We start from the raw sequence: 25362 nt of genomic DNA, 5'->3' as shown, positions 1-25362 counted from the left end.
ATAAACAAGCCGATTAGTTTTGAAAAAGCCTTGAAAACTTTCTCCTTTTCTTCTTATTCCCAGAAAATGACAGCACAAGTTACCCAGTAAATTTCCAAAAAGCATCTAACATTAAAATCAGGAATGCATCCTGCTGATATTACCCATCTTAACCACATGATGGCAGTAGCGTGAAGTCAGGTTAAAGCTGGATGCTTCATATACACATTTTCACATCTGTTTCTGTTGTTTCTCATCCATTAAGCATATCAGGGTGACCTTTTGCTGCTCGTGCCTAAAGGTCATTAAATGCTCTGGTAATAAAATAGAATCACTCTGAAATTACATCACGCTGAGAGCTGAACTCAAACTGATTAGCTGTTAAAGGTTAACCTGTGAGCAGGTAGTAGAACAGAGTAAGAAGTCTACTGATTGTGAAGCTTGTTAAGATGAGATGTCACAAAAACACGAAGACACAAATATTTTAGAAATCTGTCAAAAACGAAGCTAAAACGTACATTTTTATTTATGAGGCAAATGACAAAACGAATTCATGGTTTTATGCTCAAATCTGAGCATAAATCTGAGCCAGCTAACTGCATTTCTCAGCAAAGTCAGAAATTTGACAAGCATAACATTCAACCAATAAAACTAAATCTTTTCTGTTCAGAAATACACGTAAATAACTGTAACTTAACATCTCAATAATAATAATACTGTTAATTTAGGGCAGCTGTGGGGTAAACCTGACATTGGGTGCTGGTCTAATAAAAATGCTAAGCACCGTATTAAAACATTAACAATAATCGAATAAGCGAATTCTCTGTGCATTTATTTCAAAGGTCACTTTTACACATTCTTATTACAACTTAAAGAAATCTAGGAAAGCCCTGTGTTCTGTCTGCATTTCAAGAAAAAATATCCTCCCTGATCACAGTTTGGAACACTAATGTTTATGCATGATGAAAGTCTTTCAGCAATGTGAAGTTCATGTAGTTTAGTATCACGGTTCAGTGTTTGTTGGCGGCTGTCTGACAAATTGAAGGGCAGCCCTTGTGCAAGAGAGTTGCAAAACACGGAGTGCAATCAACAAGAAAATCTCTCGGCTGTGCGAGCCAGCACACAGCTTTTGAAGCCCGGCTCACTCCTGTTCAACCCCACCTCTCGCTCTCACTGCGTCTGCTCTCACTTGGAGAGTAAGCTCCCCTGATCCTCCACACAGACTAAGTTTACAGGCTGAAGCAGCAACAGCAGAAGCTCCTCCCTTTCGACACATCTGGAACAGTGTTAAAGCGGAGAGGAGCGCACCAACACTCTCCTGAAGGATAGCAACACAGTAAAAGTTGTTCAAATCAGGTTTTTAAGAGGACTGACCTTTTTATTTTTCTTGCATACTTAAAGTTAACTGTGGACAGCTGGTTTCCTGAACATACCACACAGCTCCATTTACGCTACTCTGACCTGTGAAAGATCTTCCTGCCCATCATCCCTCACTGACAGCTTCTACTTGCTGCAAGTAAGTAAAGATTTTTTATTTTGAGTTCTGATGGATTCTGTTTGCTTCTGTCTCATTTCTTATTTTGTTGATGCATGATGGAAAAGACACTTGCAACACTTATGATACCACAATACCACAGGGTGCCTTTATGTTTCCGTTACAGCAAAGTGTTTCAGAGTGAGCAGCTAAACATTAACGCAAGAGAGGAATAGTAATGCACAATAAAGAAAATACAGCACAGCAAGTTCCTACTAACTTTCACCAACATTACGCTCTGCCTGAATCACACAGATATCACATGCTGTCACATTAAATTTGTTAGTGGACTTCCTGATTTGTAGGAATTTCCAGTCCTTACTGCTCCTTCCCTAAAGCATTCTCATATCTGCGTGTCCTTGCAGGTCTAAACATGCAAAGCCACCACAATCAGCATGAGCTCGAATTCGTCCTGATGGAAATAATTTAGCAGATACACAGAATATTTATGTAACGTATATGTAAGGAAAACTAATGTCTCCAGTAACCTTTTCATCCATCAAGTGACAATTCTCCCACTTCTCTATGAATTTCCCCTCCTGTGGTCAAACTGACTGTCAACTCAGTCCCATTCTATCAGTGAACAAGCATCAACAACAGCACCACACAAAGTTAAGCAATTACTGATAGCCTTGATTATCCACGAGCATTTTCCTCACCTTCTCATCTACATACTCGGTCCTGAAGCTGGGAGCCGGGCTCATTGCTAACAACAAAAGCTTTTAACCACTGATGCTGATGCTGATTGTCACCCTTCCAAAATGACATGGAAGACTGAGACATTTATTGGAGATTTCAAGTCATAGTTTCCAAAGTCGGCAGCTGGAAAACTCTAAAATGTTTCCATCACTGCTTGGTCCAAAAACATTCCCGGCATTTCTGCTTTAAGTGGGATTGAGGAATGTTCCAAGACTGTAAAACTACGCAAACTGCCATCCTTTATGAGCGGATACTGAAAATGCCAGCTAGTCTCCATCTTCCTCATATAAACATTTACGATGCAGACCTCTCACTTTCTTCTGAGCTATGCATCCAAAACTCTCATTCACCACTGCTTCCCTAAACTTTACAGTTTAGACTTCCGTGGCTGTGCCTGTGGTCTCTTTGTGAGTTGTAACTGTGACTTTTTCAATTTCTATACAAGACAATATGACTGAGCTTCAACTTAAAGCTGCAAAGCAAAGCCAAATATCAGTGATTACCAAGCAACACAGCCCTGTTTTTATAATTATTTTCATTGATAGTAGCACTTTTAAATTCTACATGAAAGATGTAGGGTGCAGAATAATTTAACACACAAGAAGCCATGTGACTGTACATGATATGTATAAATAACTCGTATAATTTATAAACTGGAATAAGAGTTTTCTAAAGGCTCAGCTACATCCAAGAAAACTGCATTAGTTCCCTTAACAGAAACTGCGTTTACAGTGACAAAAAAGGCAGCGTATGATTCTGTATCATAGTGAAATGAGCTCATATTCACAGTAAGTATAAGTACTAAGTTATTTTTAACATTTTTAAATAGAGTCAGAGGCCATGTGGTACCGCCTGTTATTTCTGAGTGAGTCATACTGTATATTGTGCCCAGAAGTCTTAGGTAATCTAAGTTAGAAAAAGCAAGCTAGCCTTGATGGAGTTGTCAATTTTTTTGACATATTTTGAGCCGTATAAAACACAACTGCAGGTATTAGGTGCTGTGTGGTGACGGGCTGAAGCTGTAGATGATAAATGTGAGACATGACCATGAAAAAGGGGGAGGAGGGTTTACACGGTCAGGAATGTGGAAGTAGATATGCAAGAATGGACAGGGAGGGAAACAGACTGGATGGCAGGGTTTTCACATGCCATCGACTTTAACATTCCTCAGAAAATCATGCTTACGCATAACTTCCACAATGACTGCTTCTATTTTTTTAAGAAAGAGACCTTTCGTTTTTGGCCCTTTTACAGAAAAGAACTCTTCTAGAATTTTCCACTGCAGTTCTGGCTTGATTGTCCGTTACAGAAACCACAAAGAACTGGCAGGAACATAATTACTAGCCTAGCCTTACAAAGCCAGATGTACAGGCAACCAAATAAGGCTGTTTAAATAGGTTTCCTAAAACAATAACTGTTTGCGTTTCCATGATGGTTCTATTTAACAGTCCACTGATTCATCTGTTTTTCTATTCAGGGCCCTTTCCACTCATTAATTAAAGCACCTTTAAGGTCCTTTTGGTGCATTTCCAGCTGTTTCTACCGTATGTTTTACCAAAAGCTTCATTTCATATCAAAATATGTCTGTTTTTGTGTCTGTGTAACATGGATTACTAAAGGATGCCTTTGGGAGGAGGAAACAAGTGTGGCCGCTGTTCAAAGACGGTTTACTTTGCAGAAGAGGTTCTCTGTGACGGGCGGAGCTTCCATAGATCCTGCTTCCTGTGCAGTGAGTTAACCGATTGCTGTTTCCTGTGATTGTGGAGCCCAGTGAACTTTTGGCACGTATTACAGGCACATGTAATATTCACCTAATGTGTATGAGCCGTCTGTATGTGCAGACAAAGAGAAAATGCTGTATAAGTCTGGCTGAGCTATATTTGAACTACATCTTGGTCTATTAATTTTTGTGTGTGTGTGTCTCCTAGAAACTGAGCCTTAAGCTGATCAGTTCCCCTTTCGCTCTAACTTCCTGTCAGAGTCTATTCAGATGAGCTGCAGAGAGAAAAAATATCAACACATTTCAGGATTAGCCAGTTTCATATAAAAGTCTTGTATCTTTATAAAATCCAGTTATTTACATTGATGTGTTAGCACTACAAAACCTTTTTATCTTCCAAGGAGTCGCACGAGCAAAAAGTCTACTAACCTAGAGGAGTCCTGTGTCTTTATAAAATGTGATTAAAACAGTCTGCAACTAGGCCGATGAAAAAACCAAAAGGATGCCGGTGTATTTCTGGCCTCTATCGACTTCTAGATTGGTTTCCTGCTTTTTGTAAACCTCTGGGACCATTCCTGTTATCGCTGCGTCACTCCCTGGAAGTCCACTTCAAAAACTAGGAAGAAATAGCAGCACATTTCAGGTTGTTTATGCTGAATGTTCTCCTTAATATGCATCAGGATGGTAGAACTACCAGCGATGAATTTAAGGTGGAGAACCCAGTAAACCCCGGGCGCCATCTTGGTTCAGGTTGCGCTCCTAGTGGTGCTCCTGTTTTTGGCTTTTTCTGGCTTGGACACTGATGGCTCTCACACTGAAGACCACTGTTTAGTGTCTATTTGAGCTTTCTTTTAGTTGTTCTTCTTCTTTTGGCTTTTCTCTTTAGGTGTTGCCATAGCCAATCATCTGCCTCCACCTCTCCTGAACTCTTGCAAACCCTATCCTAGTCAAAAGTACTATAGTTACTGGCCTTGCACCGATAGCAGTTGTTAACCCAGAAAATAGAATTCTTGACAATCTGCATATTTCATCTGCCAACGATTTTATACCAAATACCCATCCTGACGCATGCATCCCCATCTGTCCGAGCTTGGGCTCAGAACTAAGAGTACACTGACTTGGGGCTGGGTTTGTCTTCACCAGTTATGATCCCCAACATGTAGTTTAGGTCAGCTTGGGTCAACAAGTTGATGTTTGTTGAGCTGTCTGGTAAAACTGCAAATATGCATCTGCGAGTAATGGAAACAGGATTTCCTGGAAGTGATACAATCTAGCAGGATTGCTAAAATGCTCACAGCAATTCAAAAAGGAAACATCAGACAAAACATTTTGACCACTCCACATACAAGTATTCATCTCTTGTGTACTGTAAATCTTTCATAATGATAAATTAGATATCTTGAAAGAAATGTGGGTTCATGGGGTTTGGAGGAGTTATTTGTGTTCTTGCATCACAATCAAACATTCCTGTGATGGAATTTAGATGAGAACATGTTCCTTCAAACAAAATGTTCCTTATAAGGCAAACAGTTGGGAGCCTTTATAAACACATGAACGTACTCAACGAAAAGTGCAAAGGTATGCAAAACAATAATAACGTGTCTCTTTGTACAGTGGTGTGTGGGAAGAATTTGGACAGCACAACTGTTGCTGTTCATATGGATGAAGTCTACTGCAAGGCATGCTATGGTAAGAAATATGGGCCAAAAGGCTATGGTTATGGCCAAGGAGCAGGAACCCTCAGCATGGACAAAGGAGAGTCCCTGGGAATTAAACCTGAAGAGTGAGTAACACACAGGCAAGCATACTTTTTGATGGTTTTAAGGCTCCTTATCCACATTTTGTTGCCTTCTTTACCCATCAGACCCGGTCCCCATCGTCCTACCACCAACCCAAACCCCTCCAAGCTAGCTCAGAAGTTTGGAGGATCAGACAAATGCCCTCGCTGTGGCAAGTCTGTCTACGCTGCTGAGAAAGTGATGGGAGCTGGGAGTGTAAGCAAAACACAAGCATATATGCGCGCATGCAAGAAAAACACAACTGCTTTAAAACGAGGCTTGTATATGTTTACAGGCATGGCATAAGTCTGGATGTTTTACATGCGCCACTTGTGGGAAGAGCCTTGAATCAACCACACTAGCTGATAAGGAAGGGGAAATCTACTGCAAAGGTAAAACTCTCTCTTTCAAAGACTTCTATAGAACCAGACAACAGCACTTACTGCCACCTGCTGGCCTTTAAAAAGAATGCAGGTGTAACATACCTCCACATTGGGTCCAAACTTCAAACATTTCCCATGGGTCAATGACTGTCACAATTAAGATGTGTTTCCATGGGCGCAAAGCTAGGAAAGCTAACCCATTCAGGCCCAGGAAGGATCTGAAACAGATAATATAGGTGATAGGAACACTAAATATATATAACTTGGGCTGAAAGGAAAAAAAGTCTTTATAAATGAGGCTTGTGGTTAAAAACGAACTCCTTTTTTATAAGAATGGCCAAATGAGTTGTAATAAACCCTAGAATACAACAGAGGGTGCAGTTACTCAGAAAAATAGAAGTTTTATGATTTCAGTTGAACTCTAAACCTGGGATTCAAAGTTCATGCCTGCAACAAGTTAAACAATGACTCCGAAAGGTTCTCTTCATCAAAATCTGTAAGCCTATTATAAATTAATTACACAAACTATGCACTGTATAGCTATCAAGCTATGTGCTAAATGAAAAAATAACTTTATCTATTACTTTCTGACTCATTTCAATAAATACCAGCAAACACTCACCAGCCACTTTATTAGGTACACGTTGCTAGTAATGGCTTGAACCAATTTTGCCTTGAAAACTGCCTGAATTCTTCACATCACCGATTAGACGAGGTGCTGGAAAGAGATTTTGGTCCACGCTGACATGACAGCATCACGCAGTCGCTGCAGATTTGTCCGCTGCACATCCATGACACAGATCTCCGGTTTTACCACATCCCTAAAGTGCTCTATTTTTGTAGGGTCTTTAACTATAGTAAGAAGGGCTTTGAGGTAACTGTTTTTGTGATAATGTGCTACATAAACAAAATGAACTGAACTTAATTATTAGATTGGGATGTGGTGAATGTAAAGACCCTTTGAGTGAATTCACTGTCATGTCCAGGAAACCACTTTGAGATGATCTGGTGAATTACTCTGCTGAAAGAAGCCATCTGAAGACAAGCAGTAGCACTTGGGTAGGCTGTTTGTGTTTAATCAGTGCTCAAGCTGTACTAATGGGCCCAAAGTGATTCAAGAAACTACCTCTTACACAACTACACCATCAGCAGTCTAAACTGTTGATAAAAGGCAGGATGTACACCAAATTCTGACCCTGCCATGCCATCCAAACGTTGTAGCAGAAATTAAGGATAGACAACATGTTTTCAATTTTCTATCATCCAATTTTGAATGTTTGCACATAGTAGCCTCAGTGTCACAGTCTCGCTGAGGCAGACTGTATGTGTTGTGAAGAGTGGACCCAAAATGCAGACATGAACGAACTTGGAACAAAACTTGAATATTAACAAAAGGCGAGCCGTTTAATAAGGCTGACAAAAAGACACAACAATGAGCAAAGACAAACTAAACATTAACCTAAACAGGTGAACTAAAATACAACATGAAAAACCCTGATATCAACAGACCTGGAAACACGGTGAAACAACAGATGACCTGACAAAGACTGAGTGAGAGAACACGGACTAAATACACACAGGAGGCTAATGAGGGAAGTGGGAACACAGGGGGAAACAGCTGACACACAGGAACATAACAACATCACAGGGGAAACATAAAGCTGAATACACTGAACGCAGGAACACGGGACCTCTTCAAAATAAAACAGGAAACATAATGAAACGCAGACGTGACAACGTGAACTTGACAACAAAGGACATGAAACATATAAAGGACAAGAGAGACTTAACACAGGGGTTGAAAACACAAGGGGAAACTAATAAACAAGTGAACTTAGAAAACCCAATGAACTTAAACATGAATCATAAACATCAAAATAAAGTAAAACTCAAAACGTTGGGTCAAAAAGACCCAGGATCCCAACACTCAGTGCCGTTATTAGCTGACAAAGGAGACAGAGGTCAGTCAGAGAAAGATGTCCTTGGTTGTAACAAGTAGTTATTTGAGTTATTATTGCCTGGCTATCCGCTTGAAACAGTCTGGCCATTCTCCTCGGACATCTGGCATCAAGAAGGCATTTTCTTCCAGATACATGCCACCCACTAGATATTTTCTCTTTTTCAGAGCATCCTCTGTAAACCCTGGAGATCGCTGTGTGAAAATCCCAGTAGATCAGCAGTTTCTGAAATTCCCCATAGTAATTCTACAGGTCATCTTGATCACATCTGCATGCTTAAATGCACAGACTTGCTGCCATGTGATTGGCTTATTGGACATTTGCATTAACGACCAGTTAAACATGTGTACCTAATAAAGTGGCCGGCAAGTGTATAATCCAACAATGTTGTTAACACAACATCACAGGCTCATATTCGTTTTTATTATTTTGTCACAATACCTTGTAGGTGTGTACTGTAAATTGAACCCACTGGTGATGAATAGCGGAGCTTATCAATGCTCCCAGGGTCCAACACCTTTCAGCTCAATATTCTGTTATATGGGCACATTAACCCCTTTATTGTGTCTGGGACAACCCAGCCCCATGTATAGGCACATACAGAGAAACACGTTTTTCAGGTACTCAGTATGGGCTATGTAGCTGAGGAATATGAGACCCAGCAAACAAAGTTCAGAATTAAACTGCTGAATTAAAGTGTTTACTCATTCCTGCAATCTAACAGCCGCAAAGGTGTAAATCTAACGCTGGTATCATGTTTCAGGGCCGAAACACGCCACAGAATCTGCACTTGAGCGGTAACACTGAGCATTTAGAGGCGCACAAATGAAATAGTCTGTATATAGAAGAACCAGCATGGGAGCTGTGGTGCAATATATTCTTTAGTTTGCTCATATGTAAAATTTATTTGTTAAGGCCGTTGCTAAGTGGTGCACACCAGCTTGAGCTAATGCTAACTCAATCTGTGAGTCTGTAGATCCAGAAGACAGCATGGCCTAAAAAAAACATTTGAGGGGGAAGTCAAAAGTCCTTCTACCAACAATCCTGAAGAAACTTTGGTCCCTGTGAGGAATTCAATCGAGGAATATCATGTTTGCCAGATGGAAATCAAAGCTGATCAAAGCAGGCCACCGTGAGCTATATGGGAGGATGGCAAAGTGTGGAGTCTTATGGCATTACCTTTGTTCTCAACAGCTTGTTACGGCAAAAACTTTGGTCCCAAAGGATTTGGCTATGGACTGGGAGCCGGGGCGCTGGCGCACACTCAGTAGGAACCGCGTATCTTCAGCAGCACAGCTCCAGATTACTGCACTGCCTGGCTCTTCCTGCAGGGGGCAGACGACCTATATCCACAGACGCGCTTGATAGAAAGCTGCTTTTATAAACTGTACAGTCGAAAGGATGACACCTTCATAATCCCATAGAAACAGGTGAATACTATTGCAGTGCTGCCACATATGCACATTTAGTGAACATGAATATCTATGTAAAACTGCATGGGTGATTTGCACTCAAAAATATCGTCCTCTCATTAAGAATTATTTTTTCTCTCAACACTTGCAACCCCTGGTGTTGTCATAAAAAATGATCGCCTGCCAAAAACGATTTCCGGTATTTGGCCCGAAATTATTGTTCGTACTTAAATGGTTGTAAATCACTTGTTGGTCTGTGAAACGTGTGTCAAACATCTCTCTTGGTTGATATCGAGCCACTTGAAGTCAGAAGATATATTTCTGTCATGAGGTAGAAGCTGCAATCAGAGACTTTTATACATCCTTTAATAACGAATGTAAAACTGTCACTGCAGCAGAGGTTGCACCAAATAACACAACAGTTATACAAAGATGTTTTAGGTGGATTGATTATATTATAGAATATAGAGTGTGTACAATAATGTCAAAAAGAAACCTGCTAAACAGATGAATTTTTTATTTTATATATAACACCTTCGTAAATGGTGCTGACTGCAGACTATTTATCAATATAAACAGAGATATTAAAAAGAACAGCACACAAACACACACAAAAAGACATACAATCAACGGAAATCACTTTTTGTCAGACGATCACCTTTTAACATCACAAGATAACCTATACAGCCATCTAAAATTTCACAATTGCGGTATGCTTTCTGAATAGCATGATGATAAATAAACTACAGAGAGAATGTATTTGGTGTCATTGTTTTTATTGGCACAAAGTGAAGTGAAACTGCCTCCTCGGCCTCCTTGTCTCGGTTTGTGTCTGAGGCGAGTATCATAGGTGGTGGTTTCTGTTTTAAGAAACGACACGTGCAGGATACATCGTATCCATTCCTCTCACACCACGCGACACACTGGGACCAGGTAAGTCCAGTATCTTGTAAAATTAGGGGAATCACAGATACACTCCACCCACAAAGCTTATCTATCACGTAAGAATGTCAGAAAGAATTTACCAACAAATTCCATCACTGATGTTTCCCACATTAGTTCGACAGAGAAGTGAAAGCGGAGCTCTAAAGTTATGAAAATATAATCTGTTAATCAAATGAAATATACATTTTTATTTCACTAGTTGTAAATATTTCATCCTTAATGTGAAATCTGTAGATGAGGCAAATTGGACATCTTTGCGTGTAGCCCTACCTTGTAACGACATTGTTTCCAGAAGGTGATGATCACTGATTAGTCATTCAGCAGTTTGAACTCTTTATCCAACTTTATCCGCCATGCCACCCACTCACATTCCAGCTCTCAGAGAGGCGAGATTACATAGTTTCTAATAAGGAGTTTCAAGGCTTATAAATGAGCGCTTATTGCACTTTAAGCATATTAGCATTTTAGTTTACTCATTTATACAGAAAGGTGTGTTAGCAGGTTTTTCTACAGGTGCACTGCGACCTCAAAGGGAGATGGTCAGGCCTGAACCCATCTACTCTGTGTTTACCTTTGTTGTGGAATTCAGTTTTTAAAAAACGTTGCACTTTCCTCCACAGCTCTCACGTTGATAACGAGTTACTTTGAAGATGAATAGCATAAACAGAAGAAAAAATGGTAACCAATAATCAAGTTAGGCCCATAATTACCACTGGCAGCATTAAACATGAACATACTGGTGTACTCGTAATTATAATCCATTATTCTGATATTGGCCATTCTGCACTACTTTTGCTTATTTAATACTTTTTTCTTTTTACTTGAGTGAGCTAACTCGTAAAGACTAAGAAGTATATTTACCCTGGTGTTGCTATGTTAAAGTTCTGAGCACTCTCTCCACCACTGAAACACATAAAAAGGCTGCTATGCAGAGTGCTGTAAAACACAACTGTCAGCGTGCACTAACTGACTCTCTGTGCCTGTCTTTCTTTCGCGCGCACTGCACGCTGACGCACACACTCAAGATGGGAATTTCATAAACAGCCCGGATCTTCTCCTGCCGTCACTGAGAAGGAGGCGGGTGCTAGTTGAAAGGGGGAGAAGGTCCAGACAGGAGCCGGGCATGTTCAAACATATCCAGGCAGAGCAGCCTACCAACCCGCACGGTGTCCTGTCATTGCGCACAGACGGAACTTATTCACAAACCTTGTTGTAATAGACAAATGTGTTTAACATCATATTTACTGTAGCGAATCTGTTTCCCCGAGGGACGTTGATACGGCAAGACACGCGATGCGTATTTAATAGATTCAGTATCTATCAGAGGATTAAGTTGTCTAGTGTCTGGTACTGAAGAGGTTCCTTCAGCGTGGAAATGTCCTTCGCGGCCAAGGCGATGAGAGACGGACTGCTAGAGAAGCGCAGCAGCGGACTTCTCCAGCTGTGGAAGAAGAAGCGCTGCGTCCTCACTGAGGACGGGCTGCGCCTGCACAACTGCAAAGGAGGCGGCGGTGATGCTCCGGGTTTGGCGTCGAGCTCCAAAGTCAAGGAGCTTCACTTTGAGCGCATGGTCACGGTGGACTGCGTGGAGTATAAGCGAGGGCTGGTGTACTTCACTGTGGTCATGGTTACGGGCAAGGAAATTGACTTTCGGTGTCCGCAGGACGGCACAGCGTGGAACGCAGAGATTGCTCTGGCTTTGGTGCGCTATAAGAACCTACAAGCCGTGCAGACCGGGAGGAACCGGCACCTGTCTACGGGACACCTGGGCAGCACTGGGGAGGACGAGGAGCTCTGATTGTCGAAGGTATCCTAAGTTGTTGTCTGGTTGGACTGAAATAGCTAGAAGTCAAAGTGTGACTTATTGGCGTGGGAAAGCTTTTATTTCATTTATGTAGAAATCATTTTATCTGGGCTCTGGAGAGAGTGGCACCACACCCTCTCATTGCTCAAATATCCTCAAGTTCACTCCCAGTAACTGAGACTGGCAGTGAATCCCAAGCAAATACCTCAGCTAAACAAACATCATCATCATCATCATTATTTTTATTATTATTATTGGTTTTTCAAGCAATTGGCAGCTAAACGCACAGCCGTGTGCCGGCAGTAAAACACCTGACTTAACATGTTATTTCCTTTTTGTGCTAATCACCAAACAAGTTGTTGCAATAGCTGGATGGAAAGGAATGAAAAGACCGAGACTCTTGGGAATGAGGTGACACAGAGCTGAGAAGCACTCACGTTAAGCTCGTGCTGAAGGTTATTTACAAGAACCACTTCAGTGTTTAGATGTTCCACCGAGTTAGAGTCCTCTCCGAGTTTTTCTTACTATGCTCATCTGCCTGTACTACACCTCAGTAGACACAAACCAGCTTCACTTGAGGACATAATTAAGATGCAACGTGAGCCTTCAAAATAACATCTGCCTGCCCCTCCCTCACCAAGCAGTCGAGTATTTTTAAACACGCGCACAAACACACACACTGACTTTCCTTATGGGTTTAGTTGACATGAAGCAGTGGGACACTAAGGGTGTTAAATCTGTCGTTGTGACTTTTGAGATCAAGGGTACAGTCGTCACCATCTAATGGAAACAGAGTTATTTAATGAAACCGGTCATCTCAAATGAACTCGTGACCCAAATGTGTGAGTCTGAACTATGAGCTCACAGTTTAGGAATCTGCAGCGATGGTTCTTTAAGAGAGCAGCTCTAGTCAAGTGCCTAAATTAACTTAGGAGCCGTGGTAACAGTGCAATTTAACTCATTACAAATGCACTTTTGAGCGACCCTGCTGCTGAACATAGACGTTAATAACCATATCTGTGCGTGTGCGTGTTTTAAATTATTTATTTCGTTTTTCAATGGTAAAAAATAAAATAAATAAAAATCTTTTTCTCTTCCTTCAGCCTTCCTACTTCCTTGGAGGGAATCAATAAGAAGGGGAAAGTAGTACAACTCACCAGATCCAGAGGATGCACAAAAAGGTCATCAGTGACCATGGAACAAACGACTGAGAACAAGTGTCACAGAAACTCATCTTGTCTTCCCTCATTCACTTGCAAAGTATAGGAATCTGATAAACTGTGGATAAAGACTTTGTTTCTGTCCTGATCTCATTGCTTAAGGACAATTTGGAGACTCCTGCGTAAAAAAGCTGTTTTCTGGGAACAGTTTACCCTTTGTGCCTTGATGTTTCAGTAGCATCTTCATTTTTGAACATCATTTTGCGACAGTTTTTGACGCTGCTGAAACAGGAGTCGATTTGTTCTGCAGGCTTGTTTTTGAAGGATTGGTATGACTTACTTTGAAAACTTTAACTTACAGAATGAGCAGATCTTTGAGGTTTTCTAAAGATGGAATTGAAGTATTTTGTTTCTGATATATTGCACTCTGTATACTACATATTTGCTTAAACCATGTACAGTATTAGAACTGTAAAATAATAATAATAAATTTTTGTAATCCAGATTTTTCTGACATATTTTAGTTGGTCTTCTATTTTTAAATGGTGTTTCACTTCATTTCACTGTTCACTGGGAAGTCTAAAGTCTTTTAGCACTGAACTGTCAGCCACAGTTTATTTTAGATTCAGACCATTAATTGCTAAGCTCATCTGTTTCCGGTTGTGCGTTAACCTTGCTGTTATAGCCTCTGGAAAACACACACACACACACACACACACACACACACACACACACACACACACACACACACACACACACACACACACACACACACACACACACAGTGGCATGGTTTTCCTGCTATTGCGTGTGTGCTGAAGTCAGGGCACCTTTTGTTCTGAGCGGTTTGGAGGACTAATGAGAAGCACAGTGAGCCTGAGGCATGTGCACACAAACATCCACCCACACAGATTCACCTACAGGAACGTGTGTGCACACCCAGCATGAAGTTCATCCAGACCTAAGCATCAGCAGATTCTTGTCAAGGAGACATAGAATTTATTGTTCATTTAATCATCTTGTGCATGTTTTTGTGTGTATATCAAGAATATAGCAGTCTGTGTGTGATATGTTTAGCTGTGTGGCTCGGTGCACTTTTAGAATAAAGGGCTAGTTGTAGAGCAACTTCTCGTGTTCCTGTGGAAAACCCCCATTGCCACACCGCATGAGTCAGCAAAGGACAAGGAGTGCTGCAAGAAGTAGAGATGGATCATTGTATTAAGCAGTATGTTTGCGTGTGTGGATTTGTGTGGAGAGCAGGTTTCACAGAGAATATATGTGAAGTAGAGCCGTGGAGAGGTTACACCTTTAAAGGTACAGTGTGTAAAATCTCACCACTAGAGGTCAGCAGATTGCAGTCAACAGAATTTAGTTTGCTATAGTGGCTGTTCATCTGTAGTGAGTGTAATCCAGGGGTGTCAAACAATGAGGGCCCAGCAAGAACTCTGATCTAATCTAATCTCCCCACAGTCATTAATACTACACCAAAGTAACTAGGTGTATGTGTCCCCTGATGTAAAATGAGTTAGAATGCCCTGTTTAGGCTTTTAGTCTGCTGTTTACCTCAACTGCCAATATACCTGTGTCCACCTCTGTTTACTCTGGAGGAGGCTGTGAAATTTAAAGTGTAAAGCTGATGAGTCAGTGAAGCTAACTTCTGTCTGATGAAGGCACTGAGGTGAGTTTTTGTCGGTAAGCACTGCTGCATTGCAGGTGTTAGCTGCTTGTAGCTGGCGTTTGTGAAACTTTCTTTGAAGAGAATCTAACATGGTAGGACTCGGACACTTAACAAATAGACTCTCATATGATGTGAGAATGTAACTAAACTGTTTATCAGAGGGAAACTTTGTTTTTTAGGAGACTTGAGACTAACATTAGCTTGCATAAAGGTAGTTTTTAACCAGCTGTTATTGTTTATTTAGCTAGCTAGTTGTCAGCTGGTTGGTGATGGTAAGATTACATTTATAACCCTCTGACAATAAGTAATTGGGCCAATATCTAGAATAAATAAGTATTTAAAAAAGTGTTGTTTTGGGGGGGTCGACTAGAATGTGATGGAACAGTTATGAAAGTGACAAGATACCAGCTAATAGCAAACATGTATCTACAGTATTATATGAAAACATACATTAACTTGCATCTTTTTCTCCCTCACAACACCAAAGTGTCATCCACTTCTTTTAAGCGTGTCTCAGTGCAATTATTCATTTCTATATGGAAGCTTGAGGGTCCTGCGCAGTATCTTAGCTGTTCCCAGGACTGCGCTCTTCTGGACAGAGATCTCCGATGTCGTTCCCGGGATCTGCTGGAGCCACTCGCCTAGTTTGGGAGTCACCGCACCGAGTGCTCCGATTACCACGGGGACCACCGTCACCTTCACCCTCCACATCCTCTCGAGCTCTTCTCTGTTTAAACATCATCTTTCCAGGGAATCTGACAAACATGGAAAATAGAGCTACAATTAATTAAGAACCAGAGTGGTGTCAGATGTGGACTCACAATGTTCTCCTGATGTTGACACCAATGGGACCGTCTGTTGATTAGTTTATGTTGGAGTGCATTCTTCACTGACCAGAGCTCACTTCAAAAATCGTTGGCAAGCCTCCAGCTTCTCAGCTTCTAGAGATGGAGCTGCTGTGTAAATATTAAACCACTAGAGGTCTGTCTCGCCACTTTTAAGTGAGGAAAATGTCCGTGTGTGTGTGTACACCAGTCTGTGTGCATGAATCTGTGTCGGGCTTATCCAAGTTCTCAGATAATCTGTGTGTTTAAAAAGTTTTTTTCTGTTTTTTCCCTCTTTGGTTTACATTCTCCATTATCTGTTGTCACACACTGTGCAGGACTGCAAACAGAATGCCTTTGTGTGTGTGTGTGTGTGTGTGTGTGTGTGTGTGTGTGTGTGTGTGTGGTTGACTTTTATCAGTTTCTGGAAATTGTTGTTGGAAAGTTGGAAAGTTTGGCCCTCTCTTTCTTTAAATGTTGTTTCAGTTCAGTTTCCAGGCAGTTATTAGTACACAGCTCTCTTAAGGTCCTGCCTCAGCATTTTAAGTCTAGACTTTAACCGGGCCATCGCAACACCTGAGCAGAAGCCGTCTCCTTTCAGACAAGCCATATTTGCTTAGCCTTTTTCTAATTGTACTGTCGTGAACTTTAACCTTTAACATTCTCACTGAGGCTTGTAGAGTCTGAGTCACAGCGCTTAAGTTTTTTGCAATTTCACTGAGCATTGCTGATTCCGACTCTTGAGTTAAGGTTTATTTATCTCTCAGTTTACACATTTTACACATAAAATCATCTCATCAGACAGCACCTCAAATTATTAGACAATATGAATATCTTTGTATATATCTGTAGGAAACTTAAGCAACCTATTTATAAGTAATAGCAGACATGTGTTTAGAATTTCTGTGGTGGGTGCAGCCACCCTTTTGTCTTCATTTGGATTACAGACGGTGTGGCGAGGTTTCACTTTGTCCATCAAAGACGCCCTCACATGCATGTCTGGCATTTTAATCTCTCCTTCGAGGTTCAGGTGTTAGTAAACAAAACCATGCCCCAGGTTCATGTAGCTGTACTCACTATGACAATATCACGAGTTAAATATGTTAAGCGTGCTAAGATGTTAATATGAGAATGTTAACATAATGTTTATCATTGCTGCCTAAGCCCTATTATTATCACCAGAATGATTGCGTAGAGAAGTCTGGGACTAATCCCTCCTCAACATGCATGCCTCAATCCAGAAGGAAAGGGACAGACTGCAATGTCCTTTATTAAATCTCCTTTTAATATGCAGTGTGAGAACTCATTTTTTGGTGTATTTGATGGTTTAACTTCCTGGTCTACAGTTTTGCACTTATCAGTTATAGATGATCCTGGAAACCAGATAAATAGAGCCAATATCTCCCCAAATAAAGCGCCTTGAGGCGACTGTTGTTGTGTTTTGGCACTATGTAAATAAAATTAAATTGAAAATTGAATTGAATATTTCTTTTGTCTTGGAAGAGGGTCTCTTCCCCCCTGCCATGTTCAGATTACCCCTTGTTTATCTGATATGGGGTAGATTCGATATGATGACAGACGTCTTGGCACACTGATGCCAGTTTATATTTTTCCATTTGTCAGTGTGACATCATGCTTTTTATTGCACTGATTGCTTGCAGGGTCGTCTACAGTATGCACTATACAGCTATCTGCAGTCTGTTAATAATGCCTCTTTGACACTCCTAAGAGGTGATTGACCAGTTTGCATTTGTGCATTGGTCTGCTAGTGCCATATTAGTGTCATAATCACAAAAACTCGATGGAAGTTTAACTCTTGATTTTCACAAGCAACGAATAAAGTGCAAAGTCAAGATACAGGGAAGTATTTAGTAATGGAGCGCGGTGCAGGGACTAAGCCGTGGAGCACCAGAAGACTGCAGGAGAAGATAAAACAGGTTCATGGCGTTTTCAGGTGAGTCTTGAGAGTCAATTTTTTATTGAGGATTTACTGGAATTGAGGGGAAGCATGCAGTGGTTTTAGAGGACATGAGTTTTCCAGGTGAACAATTTATTCAGGTTGTAGGTAACATAACTCCAACTGAGAGAGAAAGGTCAGATAACCAGAAAGCACACATAAAACGAGTCATAATTTGAGAGTCTTATTACCACCACAAGGGCAACAACAACCAGCCAGAGTGCAGGAACGTACACTGGCCTTTTATCCCTGAGAGGTGATCAGCGAACGGAAAGCAGGCGTGCCGGCAGCATTCAGGAGCCGAGGTAGACCCACCCACGGACAGAACAGCAAACCAGAGCACTGCCCAAACTCCACCTTAGATCAAGAGACTAACTAGTCATGAATAAAAGTATTAAGCTTGTTTACATTTCGACCCAATCGTGGTGCAAGAGGAAAAGTTCATATTCCCTAAAGGGAACTTAAATATCTGCCCCAAACTTTGTACCACGCCTGTTAAGTTGACTCAAACAGAAGAGACAAAGTCATCATGGATCAAAGACACGGCACGGGATCAATACAATCAAAAGGATTAATTCCCTGTTGACCATAAATCTCCTCATAAAATATAGTGACATTCCACCCAATATTGGTTGAGGTGATTCTCTGTGGATTAAAGTGCTGGAATGACAAACCATAGCTGCCCTTTGTACAGCTGCTACTGGCATGGCTTAAAAGTCACGAAGCCTTCAGCGTAACCACATAAAGGACCCCTGTCACTGTACGGCACAGCTAGTGTTACGGATTCAAATATTGGGGATGGACACAAGAGGAAAAACCACAATAACAACACTGGTCCGGCCGGGTTGAGTCAAACGATGATTTTAATGGTCACACGCGTGGGAGATGGACACCGTACGCAGACAGCATCAGATCTCAAAATGGTGGAGCATTGATCAACCTCTTATAGCCTCTCGTGGCCCCCACCTTATCATACAAAGCCTAAACATTCACATGCTTTCTCTCACACGGCGCCTAAGCTACGACCTTGGCTCCCTGTTTATCTGCTCCTGCTGAGATGGGGCAGAAAACTCCAGCATGTTCTCTTCTAATCAGACAAATAAGGCGATGACTCTCTGCGAACAGCATTTCTTATAACTCAGCAGTATAATGCATCATAAAACAATATCATTCATTCACAATAAATCAGCAGTCTAATGTAATGCAAATCAGTTTAACAGATGCAATAGTTACCACCTTCTTCTAATCCAGGAGAATAATGCAAACTAAAACGACATAATAATTCACAATCTTTAATTAGGGGTCTAACATGGCATAAAATAATATTATAATCCCACAGTCCCACCTACACCCTGCAATCCAGTGTGGCCGGGTTCATTTCTTCTCACTCCTGAGGTCCTTTGTCCCTCTGATGGGCGAACCATATGTGAGATGACCTCTGTGTTTGCGCAGTTCAGATGCAAGCAAAACTATTATTACAACAATAGCCAGCACAGATGACACTCCCATCACTCCCCAGTTCTCCCACAGCTTTATTTTGGTGCTACCTTATACCCTTCAGACGCACTCAGACTAGAACCTCTGTCCGAGGAGCTTTTAGCCTTTATTTTATTGCTGCAGCTACCAGCGTCTTCCAGTTGGGTGATCCTCTGCTCTTCTTTCGTCAACCTCAGGGGTTAGACAACCCTTCAGTCGTGGCACAGATCAGGGGATTATTCTGCCCCGATTTCAAACAACGATCTGTGTATCCTCGGGTCACAGCTGTGGCCCCCAGAGAAAGGAACAGGAATGTGTCCCCCTTTTGCCCAAGAGCCTCTCGAACCTCGTTGGTCTGGTGTTCCTGGATTTTTGTTAACCCCTTCATGGTTATTGCTGTGTTTATGGGATCCATCCTTTTGAGGTGACTAGCTGGAGCCCAAGACGCCATGACACTTGGACCCAGTTGGTGTCTCGGCAGTCACTGTGTCTGTCTCTGCTGCGAAGGATCCTCGTATCTCCGTGACCTCGTCTGGTGTCTGTTCCTGTCTCTGTAAGAGACAGAAAACCAAAACACCTCTCTGCCTAGCCTTGATAATCTAATGTTGTTATCCAATGTTCCTCTAGTGATTCAAAATCGGTTTAGCACATCATGTTCAGGACCTCCTGACCAGTTACTTATTCTAATCACAATTTATGTGTATAAGCGTGTTTGCATTTAGCCCTCTGCACTCAAGGCATTTCCTACAGTTCATCAGTCCGGACCATCACGCCGAACGAAGCTTACGACCTTCAAAAGACCGAGTGCCAACTCATTATAAGCACATTTGCAAGGTGTGTCTGAAAATTATTAAAACCACTCATTTTAACAAAAGACATCAAAAACAAATTAGCCATTTTAAATTCTAACATCTGCCCCCCTTTTCACAAAAATCATGTGTTTGCTTCCGCCTACCGTCCCACGGTTTCCTCTCCAGTGTGGTACTCAGCTTCTCATGGTCACGGGCATTTTATCTTCTAAACGCTATTCAGTTCATTTTAATGATTAATGCTTAAACATGGAAATAATGATTTATGCTTCTCACTGGTTCTCTAAAAAAGTCCGGAAACCTTTTGGGTCACATGGGAATGTGTCAAAAAGGGGGGGAAGTTGATCATTAAGTAGAAGTTGATCACCACTTCTACTTAATCTACTTACAAGTGTTTTTTTCCCCCCTTTATTTATTTATTTTTTACATAATTTCCTTTTCCATGCAGTCTATGGCCAGCTTATAGTTCATATTCATATTCACCTACAATTTGTCATTTGAGTTACTCTCATCAGCCTTCAGGCTCCAACTATATTGCCATTGTTTACATGAAAAATGAGCAGAGCAGGATTATGTACCAAGAAGGACGTGGCTGACTAATAATAGCGTCCACACAGAAAAGAAAGAGAGATCTGGACAATGGGCGGTGCAGTTAAATAGAGGGCTCATCTCTGATCTGTCCATCGAGCTGCATCCATGGTCACATTTCTCCTGCCTCTGACTCTGGTAAGTTCCCTTCATAATACGCTCTGTGTGTAGAGTTAGACACAAGTTTTATATCTGTGCTTTCTTGATTTACTCTCCTGATATTTAGACTGTAGTGTTGATATTTTAACCTTTGCATTTGTCAAAAATGTGTCATGCATCTCTGTACAGTGAGAATACAGATTGATCTAGTGTTAGTTTATTCAATATGTCAACCTGGTGAACAGCGGGGACATAGAACAGCAGAGACATAGACAATAATAAGTGTTTCAGTGCTATTTTGCTAGCAGCCCAGGTCCATCTTTGGGCACAGACTGTGTGTACACTAAAGCTGTGCTACCATAAAGCCAAAGCAATGGGATGATCAGCTGAAATAATACAAACTGGGGAGTTTAAATCTGCAGCCAAAGCAACTATGTTCAAATCCGAGGTTGACGTAAACTTTCCAAAACACTTTGGGTGGGTTTTTTTTCATTGCCAAGTTGGCCGCACCACAGAGGGTCATAAGCATCCATGAGTTACTAGCAATAAATCCCTGATCCAGGCTGGGCACCCCAGAGCACAGTCACCCACCACAGCTGTCTATCAGTTGTCCCCTGGTCTATTTGGGGAGACAGGCCACTCTAAATTCCTCTTGGCCAGATAATCCTGAGGAGAAAGACAGGGATAAGGGACAGAAGAGATGGATGAGGGACGGCTATCTGTCTGGAATTTTCCTAATCCGCTAAGGCAGATTGTAACCCCATCATGCTAGGTGGTCTTATGTGGTGCCATTCTCAAATGGAGCCAAATAGTGAAATGAGAGGGGAGGTATGAGGAGAAAGGCTGGCTTAAATTGAAAGAGTGAAAGGGTGAGTGCTGCAAATCACTTGCAAATTTGATGAAGGACAAAGGGCACGAGACTGAGGAAAGGTAAGACCAGGTAATAACAAAAGTGAAAACAACACTTTAACAATGAGGTGTGACGATAAATTAAGTATCTTAAACACATCTTAGTGGTGTTAATGCGTCACTGTTTTTTATGGCATGTGGTAGAAAAGCAAAACTGCACTCGGTAAGTTCTGTGAAAAACTAGCACACTGATTCCACAAACATTTTGTGCCTGTATGATATTTTCATGCACAACAAACACATTTTCTTAAACATGCATTTAAAAAAAGACAAAAAAGCTTCAGCAACCTCAGACTTTAAAATGGATTTAAGGTTGCCTAGACCAGCAACTTCCTTTTGTCCAAACAGGTGAAGACCGCTTAACACCTCTTATCCTCTGTCAATTCATTATTAACAATTTCCCCACCTATTGTTTGGCTCCATTTCTATATTGTTCGGTTTTAGACTTTTATAATCCATCCGCACGTGGATTTGTATATTTTTTTATCTGATCCGCTGACAAACAAATACTGCCAATGGTTCAGGGTGTGTGTTTCTGTGTGTGTTTCTAATCTCTCCCGTCTCTTTTCCAGTGAGATCTCAACAGCAGGATGCCTGAACATGTGTGAGTGTTTTCTTACTATAGATACACAGACATTAAAAAACACAAAAACAGGTATTTTAAATTATGTATGTTTCTCTTCTTTTACAGCCAAGAGGTAAGACCATCTGGCTGCTAACTTGTTGATACAATATTCAACAATTTTTATAACTAAGTTAAGCTACTAAACTACATATACATCATATTTACGGATAATCTTGTGAATCATCTGAACCATGCAGCGGAAACCCAAGATCTCAGCCTCAAGGAAGCTGATGCTCAAGGTACGAGAAATCATCTGCAGACTTATTTGATTTATTTGTGTAATACATGTGTTCAGCCCACAGGAGGGCAGCAGATACAGACAACTGAAAGAAAGCCAGCATCTGAATGTTTCACTTGTCATTTGAGAAAAAATGATGTGATGAGGTGTTTTGAAAGAATCTGAACGCATATGGAAAACATTATTTTATGTTGGTTTGACAGAGTCTGATGGTGGCAAAGGCCAAGGAGGAATTGGAGCAGGAGATTTTAGACAAAGAGGAGGAGAAACATAGGTACCTGGCTGAGAGAGCGCCTCCTTTAAACATGAGTGGCCTGAGCCTTGGCCAGCTTCAGGTATGTTCCCTACAGATTCCCCCAAATCTCTCATTTTTCTTTCCATCCTTTGCAGCTACAACTTAGATCATTCCCAAATTATGTCAATAAAGCAAATCAGGACAAGAAACCAAGTAAAGAAAGGACTGCACATGATTTCATACTAAGTTTTCCTTTGTGCATGTGTAGGATCTCTGCAGGGAGCTACATGCTAAGATAGATGTAGTTGACGAGGAGCGATATGACATTGAAGCTAAGGTCATGCTCAACACACGCGAGGTTGGTACACTTTATTATCCCAGCGCATTTCCAATAAGTAGAATTTGAAATGTTTCATATCAGTTATACGTATATTATGCAACACTATGAGCACCATGAGAAACTCCTACATCCTGCTCCCTCCACTCTGTGTCACTCGACCAGATTAAAGACCTGAATATCAAGGTGCTGGACCTCAGGGGGAAATTCAAGAGGCCTAATCTTCGACGTGTCCGTGTGTCAGCTGACGCCATCCTTCGCTCGCTGCTGGGATCCAAGCACAAAGTCTCCATGGACCTGCGAGCCAATCTCAAGTCTGTCAAGAAAGAGGACACTGAAAAGGTGCATGAAAAATGGATAAAAGAGAAGATGCAATCATGCATATGCACACAGAATACAATGAAACCAGCCTGAGCAATGTCTGTGCCATCCTTAGAGCACAGATATGCATTCAGGTACTGTAAGATACAGACATGATGTCAGCGCTTGAGATGTCATGGAACACCTGGAAACAGTGTGTGTGAAAAGTGTGTTTATTAAGACACCGAGTAGGAAGCCACTGCAGGGCGGGGGCCGTGTGTTTGTGAGAGAAGGCACCGAACACAAGACAATGATCCCATTGTACACCGAATATAAGCTTTTGTGGCCACGTCTCCCAACTCCTGAGTGCATGCATGTGCAGATTAGCTTGTTCCGGTGTGTGTATACCTGTGAATGAATGTGTGTCTCTCCAAGTGTGAGGTAAACCAGTTATACTAGTATGGTAATAAACAATTCTCCAAAGGGCTTCCCATTGAATTGAACAGGTCTCAAAGGCTTAGATGCAACAATAACATTTTCTGAACCTGCTCTACTTTGCAGCCTCTGTTTTTAGTCTTTTATACTCTCTGTTGCACAATCCAACTGTCTCCCTTATCTGCAGAAGAGGCCAGTGGAGGACAGTGACTGGAGGAAGAATGTGGAAGCCATGTCAGGGATGGAGGGAAGGAAGAAGATGTTTGATGCCGCTAAAGGTTCTGCGCAGTGAAGCCAGGAGGTGGGCTGGGGTCACATCAGTGACATCACTCCCCTACATCTGAATCTGTCCTGGTCTTCCTGGGTCTATTGTGGCGTCTGTGTTGTTGTTTCGCGCTGATGTCCCTGCGGATGCTCCTGCCATGGAGGTGACAGTATGCCCCCACACCCCTGAAAGGCTTTCAACTATTCTGTCAGCTTTGTTTTTGATAAGGTGTTCGAATGACTCTGTCTGTTATGTAAGATTATTTGTACTTTTCACACCATGTTGCACCAAAGCCTCAGACAATCGGCCTGATGTTTGTATGGCGGACAAATGTGCCAAATTAAACTGTACGTGTGATTGTTTTGCTTGGGGATAAACTTTAACCTTGTAATGTAGATTATCAAATAATAGTGGTAAAAAAAAAAAGGTGCACTTCATTGGCTGGACTGAAAGGGAAAAAGAACGAATAAAATATCAAAAGTATACTTTACATGAAACATTTTTCTGTGTGATACTCCTTCATGTGTGATCAGCTGCTGTATTCAGATATATAAACTGCTTTTATAAACTCTGAGAATTTTAGTTTCTGTGATCCTGTCGCAGTAGGACCAGCTTTTTATTGCAGGTTGCAGACAGCAGATAGAGCAAATGCACATAAGAACACGTGCAGTTTAAATGGTTTGTGTGTGTTCTTATGGCTAAAATATCATCCACTACTAAAAAATGCTTATTTCTACTCCAGTCTGAACACAATTTGTTCAGTCTGTGATGCCAACCTTGCCAACAACTCCCATATGGTTAAGACATTTAACTGCTAGATCATACTGACTGGGATTGACTCCCAGGACACCTGGGATTAATGGGAACAATACCTTGCTGTGCTCAACCTCACTAAAAGAAAGTTCCTACTTTGATCCGATGAATCCGCTCTGCAACCTAATATATACTTAAAAACGGCAAGCATCACTACTGCTAATAGCTTTTCAATATTGGTTACAGTTACTTGTTAGTTTGAAGGATTACTGTTTGCTGCAACAACTTGTACATTTGAACTGATATGCTTTGTGTGCATGCTGTCCAGATGTAAAGCACTTCTGTGTGTTTTGCATGTCCATAAAGCACACTCTGCTTCAGTACTTTTTAAAAATCGCCTTACCCAAATGGATGCAAAGCACCCGCAGTCGTCTTGTGTCTGTAAATATAACTTTTGTTGGG

The 25362-nt window shown here is 41.4% G+C and overlaps 3 protein-coding genes across 3 annotated transcripts; all 3 read left to right on the top strand.

Moving 5' to 3' along the window:
- Positions 1-1179: 1179 nt before the first annotated feature.
- Positions 1180-10222, top strand: csrp1a (cysteine and glycine-rich protein 1a). The gene is made up of 6 exons (XM_085443442.1): positions 1180-1495; positions 3832-3941; positions 5547-5715; positions 5797-5926; positions 6006-6102; positions 9246-10222. Exons 2-6 carry the CDS (start codon positions 3833-3835, stop codon positions 9320-9322), a joined length of 582 nt encoding a protein of 193 aa, XP_085299568.1. The 5' UTR covers positions 1180-1495; position 3832; the 3' UTR covers positions 9323-10222.
- A 1154-nt stretch (positions 10223-11376) lies between these two features.
- Positions 11377-13877, top strand: phlda3 (pleckstrin homology-like domain, family A, member 3). Its single transcript, XM_085443443.1, has 2 exons — positions 11377-12215; positions 13316-13877. The coding sequence occupies exon 1, from the start codon at positions 11784-11786 to the stop codon at positions 12204-12206; it is 423 nt and encodes a 140-aa protein (XP_085299569.1). The 5' UTR covers positions 11377-11783; the 3' UTR covers positions 12207-12215; positions 13316-13877.
- An 8645-nt stretch (positions 13878-22522) lies between these two features.
- Positions 22523-25195, top strand: tnni1a (troponin I type 1a (skeletal, slow)). The gene is made up of 5 exons (XM_085444043.1): positions 22523-22576; positions 22779-22910; positions 23079-23168; positions 23313-23489; positions 24070-25195. Exons 1-5 carry the CDS (start codon positions 22529-22531, stop codon positions 24172-24174), a joined length of 552 nt encoding a protein of 183 aa, XP_085300169.1. The 5' UTR covers positions 22523-22528; the 3' UTR covers positions 24175-25195.
- Positions 25196-25362: the final 167 nt, after the last annotated feature.

The sequence above is a fragment of the Copadichromis virginalis genome, linkage group LG20 (genome assembly GCF_057382275.1).
Source record: "Copadichromis virginalis isolate Kocher_CV1m ecotype Utaka linkage group LG20, C_Virginalis_male_GT1.1, whole genome shotgun sequence".
Taxonomy (NCBI): domain Eukaryota; kingdom Metazoa; phylum Chordata; class Actinopteri; order Cichliformes; family Cichlidae; genus Copadichromis; species Copadichromis virginalis.
The sequence above is the reverse complement of the archived record's forward strand: the minus strand, read 5'-3'. Positions and strand labels throughout refer to the sequence as shown.